The 23490-nt window shown below is 37.0% G+C and overlaps 1 protein-coding gene and 1 pseudogene across 4 annotated transcripts in view; one reads left to right on the top strand and one right to left on the bottom strand.

Moving 5' to 3' along the window:
* Nucleotides 1-2287, bottom strand: part of LOC125095569 (glyceraldehyde-3-phosphate dehydrogenase-like) — a 61319-nt pseudogene extending 59032 nt beyond the window's left edge.
* A 12258-nt stretch (nucleotides 2288-14545) lies between these two features.
* PDE1A (phosphodiesterase 1A) overlaps nucleotides 14546-23490 on the top strand; it is a 344008-nt gene continuing 335063 nt past the window's right edge. The window contains exons 1-2 of one of the 4 annotated variants that reach the window (XM_047722353.1): nucleotides 14546-14670; nucleotides 15396-15506. In XM_047722353.1, coding sequence (XP_047578309.1) covers nucleotides 15406-15506 — 101 coding nt within the window. In that variant the 5' untranslated portion in view covers nucleotides 14546-14670; nucleotides 15396-15405. The other 3 variants (XM_047722355.1, XM_047722358.1, XM_047722354.1) reach the window with 3 other exon arrangements.

Genomic DNA, 23490 nt, shown 5'->3' with positions numbered 1-23490 from the left:
TGAACCAATGATATATAAAGCAATGGAAGTATAATGAAAGCCAGCGTTTTAGAGATCGAAGAAAATTTTAGAATATTCTATAAATGGCCCCAGAAATATAATAGGGTAATAGAACAGACTAAAATGATCTTATAAGTGAGTTAGTTTTCACAATGTGTGTCTAAATAGAAAAAGAAAAAATGCATCTGTTATAGTATTTTGGGAAAACTATGACTCTTTTTATGATATTATATTTACTAAGTTCTCAGTGGTACAAATTGTACCTGATGAGGAGTAGCAAGTGTAGGTTGTAATCTGTTCTCATATACAGATTATGACTTTGCAGATAACATATCAATCTTCTAGTCACAGCTACACAAATGCAGTCATTTAGCTCTTAATAATATTAATGAAAACGAGCTATATGGTAGAGGGAGCATCGCTGCCTGTTTTTGACAGCTTACTTCACAATTTTCAATGGGCCCAAATTTCTGCTTTTTTAAAGAGGGATTTTGGACACACAGAAGGAAACTACTGCTTGGATATTTACTGAAGCCAAGAAATATTCATTTGAAATTCATTCTCCATAACACTAAGTGTCATGGTTTGTGACACAAACATGGGAATGAGCCTTAAAGTTGTCCTCTTAATAACAGGCCTGAAGGAGGGATCATTGCAACAACAGACAAAATGGGTGATTTTTCATGCGAATTGAAAACAACCTAAATGCTCACTAAGAACTGTTGAGAAATTAATTACATATCACCAGCTGATATACAAGCCTTTAAAAAGATGCTGCAAAAGAGAAGGCAAAAAAACAATTTTTTATAGCTAACAGGAATACCTAATTACAACTCCAAGATAACTAACTAAAAAAGTAGAATATAAAATTTAACAAGTCATCTAGATAAAACATATTATAAAAATACCAATAGTTTTCCTATAAACAGCTATGATTAGAAGACCTGATGGTAAAATATGGAAGCATAATACCAAAAAATACAAAATACATAGGACTGGTGACAAGATATGAAGGAGGGACTAAATTGAACAACAATGCAGTAAAGAATTTAAGGAGCATGGCCCAAACCAGCTGCTGCAACATCTAGGCACGCCCACAGAATGGGTCTGCAAATTTTAAGTAACAAAGTTGTCACTGGTGACAAAAGTACAGAAAACCGTGACTTCTGTTTTCACCACTAGAACTCACCAGAGGATCATCTGTTCTTCATCTGTCACAGAAAGAAAAGTGTGTCACCCAAGGACAGAGCCCAAGCTGTGAAGGCAGATTTTTCCGTCACTTCTGTGGGAATCGTGGAAGGACAGGATTTTAAGTCCTAGCAAGAACAGCAAACTTGAGGCTATTTTGCTCTGGGTAACACCCTTGGCTTAGAAAACTCTTCCCAGATCTGGATCCAGGAAGACAATCAACAGCTCACCAAGGTACTGGACACCAAACGACCCATGGATTTGTCCAGAAACAAGCAGTGACTGATGCCAACCCCCTCTCCAGGGGATCTGAAATCAGCCTTTGAAGAGAGGTGTTCCAGTGAGACTGGCTTGGCTTCCTTGGTTGGCCTGGGTTCCTCAAGCTCTCTTGAGACCCTGGGAAGATTTGATAACCAAAGGGCATTTCCGGGATGAGTGTCTGGTTGGTATTCCTTAGATATTCCTTAAATAAAGACGTTACATTCACCTCTGAAATCCTGGAAGACACTTCAGGGATGGTGTCCCAAGACAGGGAGTAGCCTCAGAGGCCACAGTTAGGAAAGGGTCCCTCCCAGACTTCTGGCTGGCCTTGGCCTGCCCTGTGCACCTGGGCGTCACCTGCTCCCTTCCCCAGTCGCCCTTTTATGGTTCTGGGAACACTGCCCGGGACAGCCATCCCTTGAAGGTTGCAAAGGCCAAGTCCCCAAGTCCTCAGAAGTTGAGGCCAATGGCCAAATAGGGGTAGAATTTAATTTCTCTGACGATGCCAACCTCAAAAGGCTACCCCTACTAAGGAAGCTGGGAGAGAGACCTGGCCTCCAACCTTCCTTGCAGAGACCAGAGGCGAGGCAGGAAAATGCCCCCGAGGAGATGCACAAGGGTCCTGTTTCCTCTCCCCAGAGGTCTTATAACCTGGGAGACCCAAAGTTTCACCCATTTGTAGGTGGTGGAGAGGTTTGGCCCCCAGAACGGCCCTGGAACTGGCGGGCCCGCTGCGGCGGAGGCCGCGCCTGCTTTCGGACTCTGACTGACACACCTGTGGTGCAGACTGTGGTGCTGGTGCTGGCTGGGGATGGCACCGCGATCTCTTCTGCCTCATGGGTTCCCACCAGAGTCCAACCGAGAGTCCATGGCCTCGCGCGCTGACCCAGTGCCTTCGACTCCGCGGCGGGGACCAGAGTCGACCTTGGACCCCAGTGAAGAGCACAGACCCTGCTACTGCTTAAGCACCAGAGCAGAGGTTGATTATCTGAAGCAGTTTGGAACTTTATGGAGTTTGGAATTTATGGAGACGGCCTTGGGGAATTTGTCCTTACACCTTAAATTCTACCTGGGAAACAGACCTCAGAGACCAGTGCCCCCAGCGGCTGACACCGGCAGTGCACACAACACAGAACACAGACATCACTACCTTAGGGAGCCCACCCGCGGCCAAAAACTTGATTTCTCTGGAGCTCCGGGTGTTCCAGTGCCGGGTCACTCCCTGTGTCCTCAAGCCAGGAGGTCTGTGGTGCCTGTGGTGCCCATCATGACGTGCTGCTGCGCAACCAGAAGGACCTGGACACGGCAGCGGAAGGATACAAAAGGAGACGCTGTTGGTGAAGGACAGCGGTGAGGAGCTCTACGCAAAGCACATGGATGGGTTTGAGGTGATGGTGTACCAGGGCATGGTGGAGGCTCAGAAACAGAACTTGCCGAAGCCTAAATCCAGAAGGTTCTGAAAGAAAAAGGCCAACTTGTTGCAGACCTTAACTACATGGAAAAATGTTTCTCTGACCTCTTCAAGTGGTTTGAGAAACAGAAAATCATTGAAGGCTACCACATCAATGAAGAACGGCTGAAGTATGTTGAGGATAACACAAGTAAGAATTGAAAAGCAAGGCCGGAGATACCAAGCGCTGAAGGCCCACGCGGAAGACAAACTCAAGCCGCCAAATGAGGAGATCAACTAGGTCAGGGGCCAGGCCCAGCCAGAGGCTATGGCATCCACACGAGCTTGAGGAAGGAGCAGACGTACATCCAGTTGCTGGAGAAGACCACTGAGCAGAAGACTGAAGTAAATGATGAACTCATCAGAATCCGGGATCTTATTTCCCAGATGGAAGAGATCTGACATGGAAATTCTGACCAATGTCTGTCTCCCTTGTCTATCCAAAGGTCTCATGTTCCTTCTTCACTCTCAACTTGTTTTTAAACTGGATTGCTTTTAAAAAGAAGACTGAATAGTTTTCCTTTAGTCAATGAGGAGGAGGGATGGAGAAGGGAGAGGGGGAGAATAATTGTTTAAGAGTAGAGGCTTTGGAATTACACAAATCTAGGTTTAAATCCTGATGCTGTCATGTACTAGCTGGTAGGCTTAAACTCTTTGAATTCAATTTCCTTATCTATAAAATGGTTGCAATGATTGAAATATTGATGTGGGATTGACAGACAACAGATGCCTGAAAAAAGCACTTGAAAATAATATCTATTAAATGTAATTTAAAATGCATCAAAATATTGTTAGTAAAACTGTGGGACTTACATAATAGACAGATGGAGCAATAAGATGGCACAGATGGTTCAGGGACAAACACTAGTATATATAAAAATATATTGTTTGATAAAAGCCACAATACAAATCAATGAGGGCAGAAGAAAATTTCAATAAATGGTTCTAAGTTGTGGGTGAAATCTTTGGAAAGAATAGCTGAATGTGCACTTTTCACATAAATAAGTAAATTCCATGAAGTTAGAGCACTAAATAAACAAAATGAAACTATCAGTTAGAATAAAATCAAAGTCAGTAAGTATTGGATATGTCTTGACATAGGGAAAAAACTTCAAAGGCAAAAGAGCAATAGCAGAACCACAAAGAGATGGACTGATCTGACTACATGGAAGATTAGGTCTGGGGCTGCCTGGGTGGCTCAGTTGGTGGAGCATCCACCTCTTGATCTTGGGGCTGTGAGTTTGAGTCTCATGATGGGTGTAGGGAGTACTTAAAAAATTTTTTCTTTAATCTTAAAAAAATAGTTAGGCCTAAATGACACCAAAAATGGTAATTAAACATTTGTATCATTTATGATAGGACAAAGATTAGTATAAATATCTAAAGAACATTTACAAATCAATAATAAAAGTTGTAAACCCTTTTAGAGGAAAAATGAACAAAAGGTGGAGCAAGTTATTTATTGTTACAAAGACCCCCCCCCAAAATTAATACAAGAAATCTCAACAACAAACTTAAATTCACTTTTTTTTGCTTATCATTTTGGTAAATTTGGTAAAATTTGGTAATTTGGTAAAATTATTTTGGTAAATAAGTTTAAAGAGAAACATATAATATACATTATTAGTGTCCCCTGAGATTGGAACATTTATGTATTGCAGAAAGGGCATAAATTGGAGTAAATGTTAAGGAAATTATACTAGATTTACAATCCTTGACACAATAGTTCGATACAAATTTATTCATAAGAACTGGAGATGCAGACAATCATTGTGCAAAAATATATTTATTAGAGAATTATTCATCATAAAGGAAAATTGGAAAAAATTACAGATGGATAAATGATGGTGAAATCAAATAATAGTATACTATGAGTAGTTCGATGAACAATTTTGAAAAAAAGTTAAGGGAATGGGAAAATGTTCATGTAAAATTTTAAAAGGATAAAGGAGTATGCAGTTTTGTAAACCTCTATATGATAATCTAATTTTTAGTGGTTGTTTTCTCTCAGGGGTTATGGGTAACTTCCACTTTTTACTGTGCATTTTTCAGTATTATTTCAAATTCTTTATGATAACTATATGTATTTTAATATTTAGGAAATGTGCCAAATGCTGCTCCTCAGATTATATTAAGGAACCAAAACGATAAAATGTATATGCAGATCATCTCAACTATATAAACAAAAGTATTTATTTTTAAATCATTTAAAATTTTTCTTAAATTTTTTCAAGATTTTATTGATTTGACAGAGAGATGGAGAGGGAACACAAGCAGGGTGAGAGGGAGAGGGAGAAGCAGACTCCCCACTGAGCAGAGAGAGCCCAATGTGGGGCTCCATCCCAGGACCTTGGGATCATGACCTGAGCCAAAGGCAGACGCTTAACAACTGAGCCACCCAGGCACCTCATTTAAAAATTTTTTTTAAAAAGCCTGAAAAGAAGGAGTTTTATGTCTACTTGGCAAGCAGTGGACAACCTGAGAAAGTTCATGGGCAGGGCACTGTGTGATCACAGCAGCAGTTAAGATGAATCTCCTAGGAGGGTGCTAACAGCTGGTGGGGAAAGGTAACTCAGATCAGGCTGTGGTAGATACAAGGACAAGAAGGGGTTGATCCTGAGTTATTATTAGGAGCAGAACTGAAAGTACTTGGAGAATCAGAGTGGAACATGAAGGATAAGTAGGAGCCAAGAACTTAAAAAATATATTGAATTTTAAAAGTACAATTATTGTAAAAAATTTTGAAATAATAAAGGAAAAGACACAAAGCAAAATAAAAATAAGAGTGCCAGTTTACAGAGACATGGAAATTTCAAAGCTGGTTTGAAAGAGTTAAGTTAATTTTTAAGCCTGTGTGGTGTTTGTGGCTAGTAAGAAGATATTAAAGACATATTTAAATATCTCCCTTAGTTTTTATTATGTAATATATAAACAGTAAAAAAAAAAAACAGACAGGAGAGAAAGGTACACATTAATATCAAATCTCCTGCTAAATTTCCTACAACTACTGGAAGTCCTACTCTTTACTAGTAACCATTTTCAATTATTTTCATTTTTATTTCCTCTGGTGATCAATTCCATATCTGCTCAAACCTCAATATCTTAATTTATCCACATCAAACATAACTTGATCAATGTCTCCACACTCTGAAAGATGAGGAAATTGTTCCCCGTTCCTAATTTTGTTAAGTTAAATTATTATTTTGGGATTCTTTTGGTAACAATTGTAACAAATTACACTCTTGTAAGAAATTTATACTTAAACTTTTATATCTTGATCGATCAACTTCAAACAGTATCACTGAATTACCCACAATATAAATGGAGAATATCAGTGTTTATAAACTTCTTTCTACCTCTCATCCTCCTGTTTTTCTCCCAATAAGTGGCAGCTATACAATCATTTTTATTAAAGTTCAGAACATTTGTATTTTTTTCTGTAACTATAAGAAAATAACTAATATTTTGTCTAGTGGTTGAATTTTAAAACTGAAAACTGATACACAGCACTTGATAATATAATTATGTAAATACTATTGACATAGAGCATACTGCATATTTGGGGACCTGCTTGAGAAAGAAATCCAATTATTTTTTTCTTTGCTTTTTAAACACCTTTATTGAGGTATAATTTATACAGCACACAATTCATCCCTTTTAAGTATACAATTCCAAGATTTTTAGCTAATTTAACAAGTGGTACAATCTTCACCATAACCCAGCTGTAGAACATTTCATCACTCCAATAAAATACCTCATGTCCATTTACAGTTAATTCCCTTTCCTACCTGCCCCAGCCCCGAGGGGTAGCCACTAATCTACTTTCTGACTCTACAAATTTGCCTCTTCTGGTTTCTTCCACTTAGAAAAACAGTTTTAAGATTCATATATGTTGTAGCATTTGTCAGTATTTCATTCCTTGATAGGGTTCCATTGTTTTGATTTATATCTTGTTAGTCATTCATTGGTTGATAGGCATTTGAATTGTTTCTACTTCTTGGCTATTATAAATAATTCTGCTATGGACATTTTTGTGCAGATCTTTGTGTGGACTTGTGTTTTTTTTAATTTATATTGGGTAGATACCTAGGAAATTTAATTCTATATTTTCCTAACCAGTCTACTCAAAGAAAAATGTTCCAGTGATCAGGAATATCTGGAGTTTATTTTTCTTACATGTCATCCATTACTTTAAACCATTCCATATTTTAGTTTGGTTTACAATCTAACCATGGCTTTTATGTTCATATTTTTCCCCTCTAGAGATTTAAAACAATTTTAAATTAAATATTTCATAAATATTAAAAGGTATAAAGGTATTACCTTTTATTTACACCCTTTTAAAGAAATAAAACACTTTTAGGGTCCCTGGGTGGCTCAGTCAGTTAAGCAACTGCCTTCAGCTCAGGTCAGGTCAGTTAAGCATCTGCCTTCAGCTCAGGTCATGATCTGAGGGTTCTGGGATTGGGCCCCCGAATTGGGCCCCCTGCTCAGTGGAGAGTTTGCTTTTCCCTCTTCCTCTGCCCCTCCCTGCCCCCACTTGAGCTCTCTGTCTCAAATAAATAAAAAATCTTAAAAAAAAAAGAAAAAGAAACAAAACAGCTGAAGAAGCTTATGGATTTCACTTCAAAGCATCCTCCTCTCTCTTTCTAGAGATTACCATTATCTAGAGTTTAGTGTTTATTATTTCTATGCATTTCTTTAAACATTTACTAACTACATATGGTTTTTCCTAATTAACAAAAAATATATATACTGTCTAAATTCTTACTGGATTTGGTTTTTGTTCTCAACATTATTTTCATGAGATTTATCCCTGTGTATATAGTTTTTTACTCCAAGATTACATTTTCATAACCATATTATATTCCATTTTGTGATTATGCCAACATTTATATATTTTTTCAGTTAATGGGAACTTAACTGGTTAAAAAAATATTTTTTCTGGTACTATAAACATTCTTGTGTATATCTCCTGCAATGGATTGATGTTTGAGTCCCCAAAACTTCGTTTGTTGAAACCTAATCCCCCATGTAATGGTATTAGGAAGTGTAGATTTAAGGGTGTATTTAGGTCTTGATGGTTGAGCCCACCTGAATGGGATTAATGCTTTTATAAAAGAGGCTCCATAGAGTTCCCACGCCCTTTCTTCCACGGAGGACACAGCTAAGTAGATGGTTGTCAACAAACCAGGAAGCCGTTCTCAGCAGACACTGAATTTTCAAGCACCTTGATCTTGGGCTTCCCAGTTTCCAGAATAGTGAAATTAATTTCTGTTGTTTATAAGCTACCCAATCTCTGCTATTTTGTTCTAGTAACAAACAATATTCAGTAGTAACCCTGAATGGGCTAAAATGTCTCCTTTATACAGGTAGGAAAGTATTTTAGAATACATACCTCTTCATCTTTACTAGATATTAGCAAATTGCTTTCCAAAATGATTTTGCCAATACTTAACGCCAACAGAAAATGAAGTTCCTACTGCTCCACATCCTTTCCAGTGTCTGGTATTTCCAAATATTTTCCCCCCAAATTATTGAGTATGCAAAGTTATATCTAAGCAGCCACCTCTATTTCAGTGAATATGGTCATTTCTAACACCTTTTATTATACTTTCTGTCCATTTATGTTTCTGCTTCAGTGATTTTCTTGCTGCTATTTTTATACATTTTTATACTAATTTGCTTGTGTTTATGGATTTTCAGAAATTATGTATTTTCGGTATGAAACTTTTGTTGGTTGTGTTATATGCATCACAAATAATTTCTAAATCTTCTTTTGGAAATTTTAGTACTCTCTCTGGAGTAAATGACAGGTAAGTTTACTGTCCAGTTTAAAGAATATAATAATGTTTCCTTCCAGAGAAACGGTATGACAGGCTTACTGCCCATTGTAAGAGATACAAACTCTCTAAGTTCAAAGTTCTTCTCTGACAATGCAAGACACTGTGTGTGCAGGTATCAGCTGGCTGTCTTCATGTCACCTTGTGGGAATCAGAGCTCAGAGAACCTGTACCAAAATGCCAATACTGTGGCTACTGCTTTTGGTGTGAAGAATACATACAATGTTTTTTTTTTTTGTTCCTGACCCAAGGTTAGGCTGGTAGGCTGATCTGATAGCTTGTATGAATGGTAAAATCTCAGAAACTTCACAGTTCTTGACATCTTTTTCTATTTATTAATAAAATAAGGCATACCAATTTTACTGATCTTTTCAAAGAGCTAATTTTTTATTTTATTGGTTATTGTTTTTTTGAGTTTTATTTCATTGATTTCTGCTCTGATATTTATTTGTTTTTACCTATTTTGCCTAGCCTCTTGAGATTCTTAGTGTAGGGGCAGTGGGTGGCTCAGCTGGTTAAGCATCTCACTCTTGATGATGACTCAAGTCATGATCTCTGGGTCATGGGATTGAGTCTGCTTGTCCTTCTCCCTCTGCTCCTTACCCCATTCTCTCTCTCTCTCTCTCACACACATTCTTAAATAAATAAATAAATAAATAAAATCTTAAAAAAAAGATTCTTAGAGTATATCCTAAGGTCTTTGATATGAGATCTTTTTTCATTTCTAATATAGCTATATAGTGCTATAAATTTCTCCCTAGTTACTGCTTCAGCTGTATCTCATGGATTTTGATATGTTTGTATTTCATCCTTTTTTCAGTTCAGAATAGTTTCTAATTTCTTGTTTGGCTCTTGAATTACTTAAAAGTGTATTATTTAGTTTTCAAGTATTGGGAATTTTCCAGAGATATTTCTGTAACTGATTTTTAATTTAATTCCACTAGGGTCAGAGAATATATTTTGTATTATTTGACTCCTTTTAAATGTATTGAGACTCATTTTTTTCACCTAGGATGTGATTTCTTGTGGTAAATATTCAAGGTGTGCACTTTAAAGTAATGTATATTTTGCTGTTGTTGAGTGGAGTATACTATAAATGTCCATTAGTTCAAGTCTACTGATAGTGCTGTCCAGATCCTTTATATACTTACTGGGGTTCTCTCTACTTGTTTTACCAATTTTTAAAGTGACAAGTATAAAATATCTGACTATATTACCATAATTATGAGTGTGTCTACTTCTCCTTAGAGTTGTATTATTTTTGCTTTCATGTATTTTGAATCTCTGTTATTGCATCTTCATTTTGGCACCTTCACTTTTTAGAAGCCCATCTGTGCATTCAAAAGTGTATTTAATATAATTTCTCTAATATTTGAAATGCTTTTTGGCCTAGAAATTTTAAGAATAACTAGTCTGCTATACAGTTAAAACTTCACGTATTTTCTGTTTTTTTTTTTTTCTTATCAGTTAAGAAATACTGTGCTCTCATTTAACTCATAAAATAATCTTTTGGGGGCACCTGGGTGGCTCAGTGGGTTAAGCTGCTGCCTTTGGCTCAGGTCATGATCTCGGAGTCCTGGGATCGAGCCCCGCATCGGACTCTCTGCTCAGCAGGGAGCCTGCTTCCTCCTCTCTCTCTGCCTGCCTCTCTGCCTGCTTGTGATCTCTCTGTCAAATAAATAAATAAAATCTTTAAAAAAAATAATCTTTTGGTTTGTTGAGATTCTTTTAAAATTTAATCCATTTTTTTTCTTGAAGTCACATTTTTGGAATCCCCTTGGTTTCCTGCTCTAATTTGAACTTATTTCTTCCTAACCCTTCTTCACAGATGTAAGTCAGGGATTTTGTTTTTAATCTCCATGGCTAGTTATGTACATGTCTCTGATTTTGGTCACTAACTACTTTTTTTTTTGTTTTTTAGGCATACTGACTCATGTAATAATTATTTTTATTTATTTATTTTTCATGTAATTATTTTAGAAGAGTATTTGAGTGGTATGCTTTCTGAATTTGGTGCCTCTGAATATGTTTTCATTTATCTTTACTATTTGCCGGGTGTGGACTCGTAAGTTTAAAACTATTTGCCTGTCAATTACATGGTGCTAGTATAACCTTAATATGAAAAACAATAAAGTTAGTGCCACAAATATTTCAAACATTACAGTCATGAATAAAGATGTAAAGTTTCTAAAAAAAAAAGAACACTAGCAATGTGTAAAACAATGATGTTCTATAACAAATTATTTGGAAAATAGTTCATGATCAGTAAACCTACTGAAATAAATGATTACAGTGCAATCTAAAGGAGAAAAGTCATGCCATAGCATCAATAATGATAAATGTTAACAATTTAATAGAGCAGTTACTATGTGTCTGATACTGTTTTAAGTCTTTATGTATATTAGCTCATTTAATTCTTACGTCAACTGTGTGAGAAAGATGATATTATTATGTTCCTTTATACACAAGGAAACAGATACATAATAGTAACTTGCAAAAGATCATATAATTCCTTAAATGAAAGAACAGGGATTCAAACTCAAGTAGTCTGGATCCAGTCTATGTTGTACTTTATCTTGGCATCAACAGATACTGAAAAATCATTCTATACATTTTTGTCAACATGCCAATAAAATATATGAGGTAATAAGAATGAAGGAACTACTTATTATAATAAAGATAATTTGTCTGAACATAGAATTAAAACAAAAGAGATAGAACATGTGAAAAATAAGAGATAAATTCGATAAATTTTTGTGCTATATTTGGGATTATTTTCTCAACTTCTCCCCAGAGCTCATATAGAATGTTTTGTTTTGGCAAGCATATTTTAATTTCTTAGAATACTTTCTTATTATCTTATTTCTCTGTCTCTTGTCAGAATTTTTTTAGTTTAGTTTAATTTTGTGAATGCAACATCTCAAATTCTTCTCAACAGATTAATTAGGAAAAAAAAGTTGAGTGTTATTCCTTGAATTCTATTCTTTTCTATCCAATGTGATTTGTTTTATTTTAGTTCTATTAATACAACTTGTAGATGTTAGTTATAAACCAGAAAAGAAAAATGCTTTGAATTCTCTACTTTAACAGAAATAACTTTGATGCTGCCTGAGGCTGAATATTATATTGCTCAAGGATTTAAATAACTAGCTGTTCTGCATAGCTTATTGTTCAATTTAATTTTATGAAACATTTAATGTAGTAATTGAGTATTTTGTGATATAAGTGTGTAATTAGTATACTATGAGTTCTTAAATATCAATACGTGACAGAAGTGAGATAGTGAGAAAAAGGGCAAATAAGTTTTCATGACAAAATTCACCCACACTTAAGAAGAATAGTCCTCATTTTTTACATTGCAATATTATTGGTAAGCTAGCCTATGTGTGACGGCTTGAAATATCTTGGCATAATTAGGAAATCATCTGTGACTGAAACCTAAGAATATAACCTCAAGGACTATGGTGTTTGGCTCATAAAGTAGTAATGGTGGAGTGCTTGCATTTTATAGAGATCTTTCACTGTGCTTCGTCTTTGAGAACAGAATTCAGATGTCGACTATCTCATTAAAGAAAAATCCGGTGTTTATTAAGTAAATTATCTAGAATTGTAGATGAAGGCTCAGGGAAGGTAAAATCACTGCTTTCAGAACAATGAGTAACTTATCTCTGACTATTCTGGTAAATGCTCATAGGAGTGAGGTTGTGATTACCTAAACCTGTCTGCTAGCTAAAGACATTACATTCGGATGGAGTTCAGGAAAATAACTTGTCAAAGAAAGGAAACTGAAGCTTCAGTTGATTTAACCTCTTCTTTTTAGAAACCTTATTTTCTGCCAACCTTATTGGCATTATTTCCATTTTCTGTTCTTGAGTGTGCAGGAGTGCCTGCAACCTCTTGATGGGGGTTCCTACCCACTGGGTGGCCGCCCCAGGGTGGGGCTGCAGACTTGGGTGGGGGTCCTCGCGCTCGGGCTCCAGGCAGGAACCTCTGAGCAAGCGCAGAGGGCACCTGTAACTTCCGCCTGGCTGCGGCGGGCTGCCGGCTCCCGCTGAGTAGTGGCAAGTCTGAGATGGAGCAGCCGGCTCACCCAAAGTTCCTCCTTGCTCACAGCCTCTTCAGCAGCGGCCTGCTCTTCTTTTCAGTCTCTTCAGGATCTCTGCGAAGTAGAGCCCAGGGCTGACATTCTGCGGTAGCAGAGGGAGATGGTGCCACCAACTGGCGCCCCTCCCCCGCGGTGGACCCACTGAGTGGCTCTCTTGTTGCTGGAGGTGGCAGTGGCCACGTGGAGCAGACCCAGGGTCCAGTTAAAGTAAGACGCCTCTGTGAGAGGCTGGCGGTCGCCCCGGGATCAGTAACCGGGGAAGTTGGGCTCCCAGAAGCCTGCCTCCTTCTGCCTAGAGAAGGTTCCAGGACCAAGCGGCCCCCAATAGGAGTGGTTCCGGTGGCAGCAGCAGACTTCAGCACTGATCGCTGACCACTGTTCCCGGAGGGCATGATACTGAGTGCAGCTGGCTTTTCAGTGGCAACAATGGCAAGAGCTGCCAGCAGAAGCCTCTCCCAGGTCCTCGTGAGATTTACGAGGTAATGACATCACTTTTCCTTTTCTAGGTGATGGTTTCAGTTGGAAGTCCAGGTTGGAGCCAACCAAGTGAGCTCCTGCTACAAGGAATTTGAGGGCATCCTGCTTCTTTCTTTGTAGGACATCAAGGGTTCTGACACTGTGAAAGTTTCCTGTTATTATGGGAACCCAGAAAAACACCTGTGTCGACTGTGCCCCAACAGTGCAGAAAAGCTCACCTCTTCTAATTTGTAAATCAGAAGGCACTTTCTACAAAATTTTGCAAAGATGCTTTTTACATATATATATGTGTGTATATATATATCTATAGATATATATATATAATCATTTTGACTGCTGATGCATTCTGTGTTTAGACACACATAATAACTTTATATTGGAAGACTGTCAGTAAAATCATAGTGCCCATTTTTAAAGACTGGCTTTAGGGGTGCTTGGGTGGGTCAGTAGGTTGAGCCTCTGACTCTTGATTTGTGTTCAGGTGCTAATCTGATAGTCTTGGAATCAAGCCCTGCATCAGGCTCCCCCATCAGTGGGGATTCTGCTTGAGATTCTCTTCCTCTCCCTCTGCTCCCCATGCCCCACACATTCTCTCTCTCTCTCATAAATCTTTAAAACAAATAAACAAACAAAAATGAAGGACCGGCATTAAATCTGGAAAATATGTTTCTCAGTTTCTTCAACTGTCAAATGGGAATATTACCTACTGCATGGGCTCTTTGTAAGAATTTTTAAAAGGTAAACTGTATAAACTCTACGGACCGGCAACAGTGTCTAACACATGGTAAGTACTCAATAAATACAAGATATTATCATTTCTCTACTACCTATGAATATCTCTACTTTAAACTTCAAGGTAACAAGCAAGGTTTCTTGCAGGGAGGAACAAAACTACATGTGGGTTTCCAAACAAGCAAGAAGAGATATTGCTTTTAAGTGTATTTTTCTTAGCAGCTTGCAGATAGCAATAGCTGTTATGGAGCTCATACTCAAGGTCTGTGCTTGTTTCAAAGAAAGCTCACCATGTGTTGGGAGCTTGGCAGATGACTCAGTTCTGATTCCTTTTATGTTCACTTTCTCTCATTCTTTCTTCTAAAATGCACAAGCAGCACAGCATCAATTTCTCCCTCTCTCTCCCTTTCTTCTTCCCTCCACCTTCACACACTCCCTTTCCTTCAGCACACACACACACACACACACACACACACACACACACACAAGCATCCACATTAGTTTCATTTTATCTTTTAATCCCCAAAGGATTCACGGAGCAGGCTGTGTGCAGCTGCTGTGTTTTCTTCTGGTTAAATTGGCGGTTACCTACTGTGTGGAGTTGCTAGGAGAAGGTGAATAAGCATGATTACAGCATCATTGATGTACATAGTCTTTCAGTAACAACCTGTGGAGCTCTGTGGTCTGTCTTCTGTATGGCTCTATGTGTTATTTCCTCATTGTTGTCGTTAATATTTGTTGCCTTTATTGTTAGAACATGATAATATCTTTAACTGTTGGTTCCAGATCAATTAAGAGACAAAAACCTTGGCATTTAAAATAGGCACTTTTTTCTCAGGGTGGTGCTGCTGACACTGGTTCCTACCATCTGCTTTCTTATTACATCCTGCCCTCCTTCCATTGGTAGAGACGAATTCAGCTTCTCCTGGTGCACTAAAGTCATTCACGTTTCTCTTGTGCATAATAGATCTTGTAAACTGTAGGAATTCTGATGTGCTTCAGTGCCGAACGGTAACAGATGAGCTGCTTTTGGGGAGAGCTGGAGCTCTCAGTCGGTCAGTAGTACAGTAGCAGGCTCACATGTATGGATTGTTCCTGTGAGGTCAGAGGATCTGTTTATATTGCTGTCTGCTTGGGGGGTGGAGGGAGGGCGGGTGATGAGAGCAGTGGATATGCCTGTCAAAGTCAATAACAACTCTGGCAGAGGCTGCCCTCAGCTTTGTAAATCTGTAACATTTTGATAGATGAGAGATGCTACTATATAACTGTTTGAGATCTGTAGTGGGCTGAGGAATGCTTGTTCTAGCTGCTGAAACTGACTGTAACTATACTGCCCTAGGAGTATCATCATGGGGTCAACTGCTACAGAAATTGAAGAATTGGAAAACACCACTTTTAAGTATCTCATAGGAGAACACACCGAAAAAATGTGGCAACGCCTGAAAGGAATGTGAGTAAGCTCTTTGCTTGGTTCTGTGTTTTTATTTCCCACACCCCACCCAGAATTTGACTATTAACATGACTAATTGTTTTTACTATCTGAATTTGTGGACTGGTGTTTCCTTTAGAAAGATTTTCTCTTAGAAAATAAAATGTTAGTCTCAGCTAATAACTTGCTTGAAGGATGACTGATAATCTTTCTTGCAACTGTATATTTAATATAAATTAAGGTAACTCCCTGAGAATTCATTTCACTGTTATAACACATGGCTTCTTTTATACATTCTGTTTGTATTCTTTAGATATGTGATTTAGATATGCAGAAATGTAACTAGGAAAGCTACTTGCCAGGTTACCTGCAGAAAAAAAAAATTTCCTTCGGAAAAATAGAAATAATACCACTGGTAGTTATTTCTCTGTGATTATATTTTGAAAAAGCAAGAGCAGGATTAATGTGATACTAAATATTTATACTGCATTGTGCTTAGTCTTTGTCTTGATATTTCTTTAAGAAAAAATGTGGTAAAAACACTAGTAGCATTCCAAACTTACTGGAGAGTTTTAGATTTAAATTAACCAATTCACTTCTGAGAATACAGAATAGCTCATGGTATAAAACTGAGATGGTCAAGAGATGTGCTTATGTCAAACATGAAATGTAAGTACCTGAGTTAAACTTTACTTGCATTGCTACTCACCTTGCTATTTAAACAACATTTAAGTTTTTTGTTGTGTATGCTACTAAGTTCTGTTTAGTTCTCCAGAACCCTATGTTTACATGCTTTATTTTAGTTATGCCATAATTTAAAAATCAACTTTGGCGTGCCTGGGTAGCTCAGTCGTTAAGCGTCTGCCTTAGGCTCAGGTCATGATCACAGGATCCTGGGATGGAGCCCCACATGGGGCTCCCTGCTTGGCGGGAAGCCTGCTTCTCCCTCTCCCAGTCCCTCTGCTTGTGTTCCCTCTCTCACTGTGTCTCTGTCAAATAAATAAATAAAATCTCTTAAAAAAAGAAAAATCAACTTTAACATTTCAATAAAAATGTGCAAAATGAATATTTACAGGCTATTGCAATTGCTTAACGTATTTGCAGATCTCAAATGAAAACATATTTGCTTTTCTGTAATAATAGCTGAAGGAATCTTTTAATATGCAAAATATAGGTTTTCTAGGATTCGTAGTTCTATGCTTTGTTTACATAATATTATATACAGTGCAACATCTGAATAAATTCGATGTTGCTGTTTTGATATAAGATTTTTTAAAAGAAAAATTATGTCAAACTTTGCTTAGAGGAAAAACTACTTTCTTCCATTTGAATGCATTTAGTGATGTTTAGCTATTTAAAGAGCATCCTCTGGATGTTTTCTTTCACTTAAACTTATACATGGCATTATACTACCCTAAGATAAGAGCACACTAATAATGCAAACAGCATTTAACAGAGAATAACTTAAAAAGGGAAGCCATCTTACATCATTTGAATGAATTAGAGAAATTAGAGAATTAAGAACCATTGAAGATTTAAAATTACAGTTTTTTTGGTGAGTTCTCTAGGGAAACAAATAATCCTGTAAGAGCAAATAAAAACTTACAAAGTTAATTAGCATAGATGAAAATTAAACATTGGCAGTCATCAGATGACTTGTGTCCTAACCTAATTAGTAGATGAACATCTGTACCGGAAAAATTATAGATCATATTATAACCTATTTTAGATTTTCTTCCCTCTATCGGGACAGGATTTTTTTGCTTGTCTGTTTTGTTTGTATTTGTTTTATTTTCCTATAGTTACTTAAATGTACGAATATATGTAGTTACTTAAATGTATGTTTATGTATGATAGTGAATTTGTGCCTATGTCTTTAAGAAATTTGAAAAGTGACTTTGTGTTTACTTAACATTTTAGAGCAAAATTATCTGACTTTCACTTTATCAAATGATCTCAAAGATCTATCTCATTTTGTTTCAGTAGAGAGTGACAGCCATTCAACAGTAGACCTTCGACAATGTTGATGTAGGATAAAATATACATGTATGTACTAAGGAAATTTGGTGTGTATCCACATAAAGACACTGAATGACCACTTAGGGAAAAAATTACTGAAACTAGTTTTTTAAAAAATAATCATTATTACTGAACTTGATTGAAATGACTGATTGCCTCTGTATCATAGAAAGAAGGAATTTGCATTTTGGTACTATAGTTTAATTTTTACTTTGACTTAAGACATTTCCAGTATTCTAGGTTTAGAACCGTCACAACAAGAAATCTAAAACCTGCATGACTAATGACAGCTAAATCTTTAATTATGGTCTTTTGTGTAGTCTGCATTCACAGCAGTGATATGAGGGTCTCCTTATACCATTGCTGGAATTGTCTTGCCTATTTAAAATGTAATATTGACTCAAACAGAGTTTTTAGCTTATCAAAATCTCTGCTCCTAGAATTTTACTTTTTAAGTGTTGGCAATTAAAATTATGCTACTCATGAAAGCTATCAAGCAGTTTTGCAATAATATTCTTGGTTTATTAAAGAAGACCCAATGAAGACCTTTATATATTTGGAAAGTAATTTTTTTCACTCTTAACCATATCTAACTTCACAAATACATTGATTTGTCTCAACAGGACATTCTGTTTTTAAGTAGGTTTGTAATACATACATTTTTGAGGTTAAATAAAAATAAAGACAAAGGTTAAAATAAAGCTTATTCAACTATACTTTAAATATGGAAACATGAGCTACTTATTTACAGAAAATATAAGGAATCTCATATAACATAACATCTTAAATCACTTTTCTGAGTCCATAGAAATAGTTTTTAAATTTTGTGACAAATGTGAAAACATCAGTAAACTAAATTAAAATATTAGTTATTCTTTACCATTTTATTGATTTTTTTCATTGAGTTTCCTTTAAATCTTCTTCATGTAATATTTAATTGAGACCCCATATTCAGTGATGTGCCAAGAAATCTCTTATTCCTTTGTGGAAACAAGGGTGAAACACTTTCTTCTTCTGATTCCTGGTGTATATTTGTATGCTTGATTCTATTAATTTTATTTTACAATTATGGCTTTTTTCTTTAGCTTTCTTGAATCCATATTCTACCACTAATTTGTCTCTCAACATGACAACTTAGATTTTACACTATGACTCATCATCCATTATGGCAGAAATGTTAGCAAATGACTATGGCATCATACCCTTCACAAACAACATTTAAAAAGAATCATATACTTGTCCATAAATGATCAATTGTTTAGGACAAGAAAATACTTCTTCTTTCTTCTGCCATCTCAATACCTAATGAAATTTCTGGTTCAGAAGTTTTCTGTGGCTCTTTACTACTACTTCCTACATACTAAGGAAATTTTTCTAACTCTAATCTTTGCAAAGATTGTTAAGTTTATTCATTCCCATGAGGAAAAGTTGCATGTGTTTTCATTTATGCAGGTTTTTTTTTTTCCAGTTTTAGAAATAATTTTTTTTTTCTGTGTCATGGTACTATTTTTTTTTCTTTTTTAAAGGTAAAAATTGCTCTACAGCTGTGGATAAAAAAAAACCCAAAAAACAAAAACCATATTTTGAAACATTGGTGGTGCTCTTTCCAGTTGATGCCATTGTTCTAAGAGTTCGATCTAAGGGGGACAACATTTCCAGAAAACTGTGATCAAGTAGAAATTCCAGTGAACATGGCACTATAGCAAAAACTAAATCAGAATGTTATCTTATTCAGTTGTTCATCAGAATGGAGGAAAATTTAAACTGCTCAAAACTGTAACCCAAGACAAAAATCTGAGACTCACTACTTCATAGTACTTATTGCCAATTCTTCCAGTTTTTATAAATGTAGGACCAGGAACTATGAAAATTTTACCGTTGGAAACTAACTTAATATATGAGAATTAGTTTTTCACATCTAGATGCTTACCTTCCTATCTTTCCATATCTAGACAGATATCCAGATATTAAGATCTAGAACTGTGAACACAACAGTTGAAAGACTCCAGCTTCTTTTCTTTCTTTCTTCCTCTGATGGGTGGTGAACATGATGATCATGGAGTGTAATGAAAGAATAAAACATAGAGAAGCAGAAAGTGAAGGAGAAAGGAAGAAATGTATAATAACTTTATGACAAATTTAAAGTAACTGTTATTGAAGAGGGCAGTGTGCTGAGCAGCTCTCAGAAACAGTTGCCTAAACCCTTATCACCAAGAAAATGTAGCAGAAATACATACTTAAAATAAAAATTGGCAAAATCAGGTAAAATGACAGGAGCTATTAGCACCATATTCCCCAACTGGAATCATGCTTAGGGTGAAGCAGCATTGTAGAAGAGGAAATCTGATTCCTTTACTGTCCTGCCTTCTAGAACCCTCTCTTCAAAGTTCCACATCCTTCACATGGTGTCCTTGTACCTGCTCAACATTTGGAGCCTTCTGTCATGCCTCTTCCTCTGTGGTCCCTTCCCAGTCAGGCTCAAGGTTGCCCCAAAGAAATGCTTTTACTGCCTGTCTGCCTTTGCTCATGTTGTTCTCTCTTCTCGAGGGAATCACTCCTTTCTCCTTTCTCAGCCAGGGCTGCTTTTGTTCCCTGTGATACTTTTAGAGATGTGTGGGGATGTTTCTGGTTATTGCAGTGCCTGAGGGTGTTTCCGTACTCCGTGGACCGCATGGTCCAGGCATGATAAATGCCCTCCAGAGCTTGGGAAATTCCTTTGTCAGGAAGGAATATCCTACTCAAAATCCTAATAGGGATGTTATTAAGTAATGCTCAAAGATCTCTTATTAAATTTCACTTGCAAAGGAAATCCATCCTGACCCTCCATACTGGGTTAGTTTCCTATATTTGGCTCATGAAGAACGTGGACTTCCCTTTTCATTACAAAATCTACCTTCACTATTTGGCCACGCGTTCCTCAGGGCAAGAATCATGTTCATTGTGTCTGCTTTTGGATCCCCAGTGTCTAGCACAGTGCCTGGCACATAGGAGATCATGCAATAAGTCATTTTCAGTGAATGAATGAATAAAAATTGGAATATCATAGTGGTTCTAACTTCAAAATTAGAGAGTCAGTCAGACTGTCAAAATAGGGCCTAAAGCCAGGTTGAAGGAGTAGAGATAGATTCACAGATAGAATAGGGATGAAGAAGATGGGAAGAAATAATATGTGCTTATCATCTACTGGTTTTTAGAACTTCCCAAATATAACATGATTTCAAAAAATAAGTATCCTAAGTTTTTAAACAACTGGTACCTGGTGAAACTTGCATTTAAATACAAATCTGCCTAATTCTAAATCTCTTAAAGAAAAAAGGTTTTATTCATTTATTTGAGAGAAAGAGAGAGAGAGAGAGTACAAGTGGGATGGGGGCCAGAGTGCAGAAAGGGTCAGAAGGCAGAGGGAGAAGCAGATTCCCTGCTGAGTGGGAAGCTCTTCCCCGGGCTTGATCCTAGGACCCAGAGATCAGGACTTGAACCAAAGGCAGACATTAATTGACTGAGCCACCCAGGTGCCCCTCTAAGGCTCTTATTCACCTTACTTTCAAAACAGAAAAGAAGACATTCTCAGAACGGTTACCTAGAAATATCACAGAAAAGGATGCAGATCCTTAAAACTCAGTCAATGGGCTTTGTGGTAGACGGAGTCATTGCCTCCCAGACATGGTCACGTCCTAATCCCTAGAATCTTTTAAAATGTTACCTTACAATGTCATAGAGGAATTAAGGTAGCTAATCGGTTGACCTTGAAATATGGAGATTAGCCTGAATTATCCAAGTGGGCCCAACGTAATCACAAAGTTTCTTAAAAGTGGAAGAGTGGGGCAGAAGAAGCGATCAGAGTGCTCTGATTTGAGAAAGACTCAACTTGCCATCGTCGATTTTGAAGATGGAGGAAACAGGCTAGGAGGCATGGTATGTGGGCAACCTTTAGAAGCTTGCAAAGGCAAGAGGTAGTTTCTTCTCTAAAGCCTCCAAAAAGAATGCAGCTCTGCCAAAACCTTAATTTTAGCTCAGTGAAACGTGCATCAAATTTTTGACCTATGGAACTGGAGCTAATTCATTTATGTTGTTCAAGCTACTAAGTTTGTGGTAGCTTTAATGCAGCAATAGTGAGAAACTAAGTACATTCCTTCCATAACAGAATACCAGAGTGCTTAATCAACATGACCATTTTTATATTCTTACCTTCTCCACCACCATTGCCTCCAACACACACAGTCTTGTACAGACGGATGCCCAGAGGTGGAGTTAGTCTCTGCTGCTCTATGGAGAAGTGGAGTAGATACTCTTTATCTTTAGCCATTAAATAATTCACTGTCTTCCATCTAACCCTGGTTTACATGCCCAGACCACCAATCTTCTTACCAAGCTCTGATATTGAGAGTTTATTGTGGCTTCATTTCAAATACCATGGAAAAATGTTTATGTTCTTTTTTGTAAATTGTTGATAAATCTCAGTCTTTAGTTTCACATTGGTTTGATGGCTTTGGTTGATGGTTTTGATGGATTAATCAGAAAAATAAGTTTAAAAATTTTCCTTAGTCATAAAACTAAAGAAAACCATCTCACAAAATCTATTCTGGTATATAATCTTAATATAGGTTTCAGTCCTTATATAATATTACATTTATAGAATAGATATGGTTGAGGTAAAGTACCTTAAAGATTAAAAACCTGAACTCTGGAATCAGTCAGCTGTTTTCTAATAAATCTGTCCTTTAGCTCTGTGATCATGGAAAATCTCTTAACTTTTCTAAATGTCACTTTCCTTGTTTGTAAAAATCCAATTATTTTATTCATCATTCATTCACTCATTTAATAAATACCCGCTGGTTGTATGCTGTATCAGGCACAAGCTTAGGCACAGAAACTTAACATTTTAGTAGAGGAAACGAATATCAAAATCAATTAAAAAATAAGTTAATAGAGGGTAAGAATGACCTGAAGAAAATGTACAAGGTGATGTGACCAGGAGTTACTTGGGAAGGCACTTCGGATAGGAATGATTTATCTTAGAACATGACTTTTCAACTGAGAAATAGACAAAAATTGATACCTATCTCATGAGATTGTGGGGTGGGGTGGAGCTAATGAATGATATTTCTAATCCAAGTTCAAGATGAAGTAAGGGATAGATTTAGGAGTCCAGCTGACAGAGATCAAAATGTTAGCCTCTTTGCAGACTGAATGTCTGTTGAAGGATAAGATTTTGCAGCTAAATAAGCCAGAACACCCTTGAATTCAATTTATCCACCCAAACTGCAGACCTCCTCAGCATGGGCAAAATCTCTCCTATATGTGCCTCATGGCCTCTAACAGATGAGACTGTGCTTTCTACATGCAGAATATCCTTTCCTCACCCCCTGAAAAGGATAATTTACACCCGTAGGTGTAATTCTTTTTTTTTTTTTTAAGATTTTTTATTTATTTGACAGACAGAGATCACAAGTAGGCAGAGAGGCAGGCAGAGAGAGAGGAAGGGAGGCAGGCTCCCTGCTGAGCAGAGAGCCCGATGTGGGGCTCGATCCAATCCCAGGACCCTGAGATCATGACCTGAACCGAAGGCAGAGGCTTTAACCCACTGAGCCACCCAGGCTCCCCCCCCCCCCCATAGGTGTAATTCTTTATCCACAATTCCCCAGCCAAATGTTCCTCCTCCTCCTTTGTGAAAGAATGTGAAAAGTAGCAAAGGGCAGCCTGGAAGGCTTTTCCAGTTGAAGGTCCTTCCACTTAAAAGGGAAGGATTAGGATCAGGGAATCTGGATATTGCCCAAATAAAGATAGTGAAAAGAAATATAGCGCAGTAGCTGGCATACAGTAATCTCTTCAAAATATTGTAATTATTGATATTTCCATAATTTTATCTATTCTTATATGTATGTCAACTCTGCTATTTAACAGCTTTATGATTTTCTCTAAGTTCTTGATTTTTCAATACCTTAGTTTTTGTACCTGTAAACTGGGAATGATATCATTGCTTATC

Source organism: Lutra lutra, chromosome 3 (genome assembly GCF_902655055.1).
Source record: "Lutra lutra chromosome 3, mLutLut1.2, whole genome shotgun sequence".
NCBI lineage: Eukaryota > Metazoa > Chordata > Mammalia > Carnivora > Mustelidae > Lutra > Lutra lutra.
The sequence above is the reverse complement of the archived record's forward strand: the minus strand, read 5'-3'. Positions and strand labels throughout refer to the sequence as shown.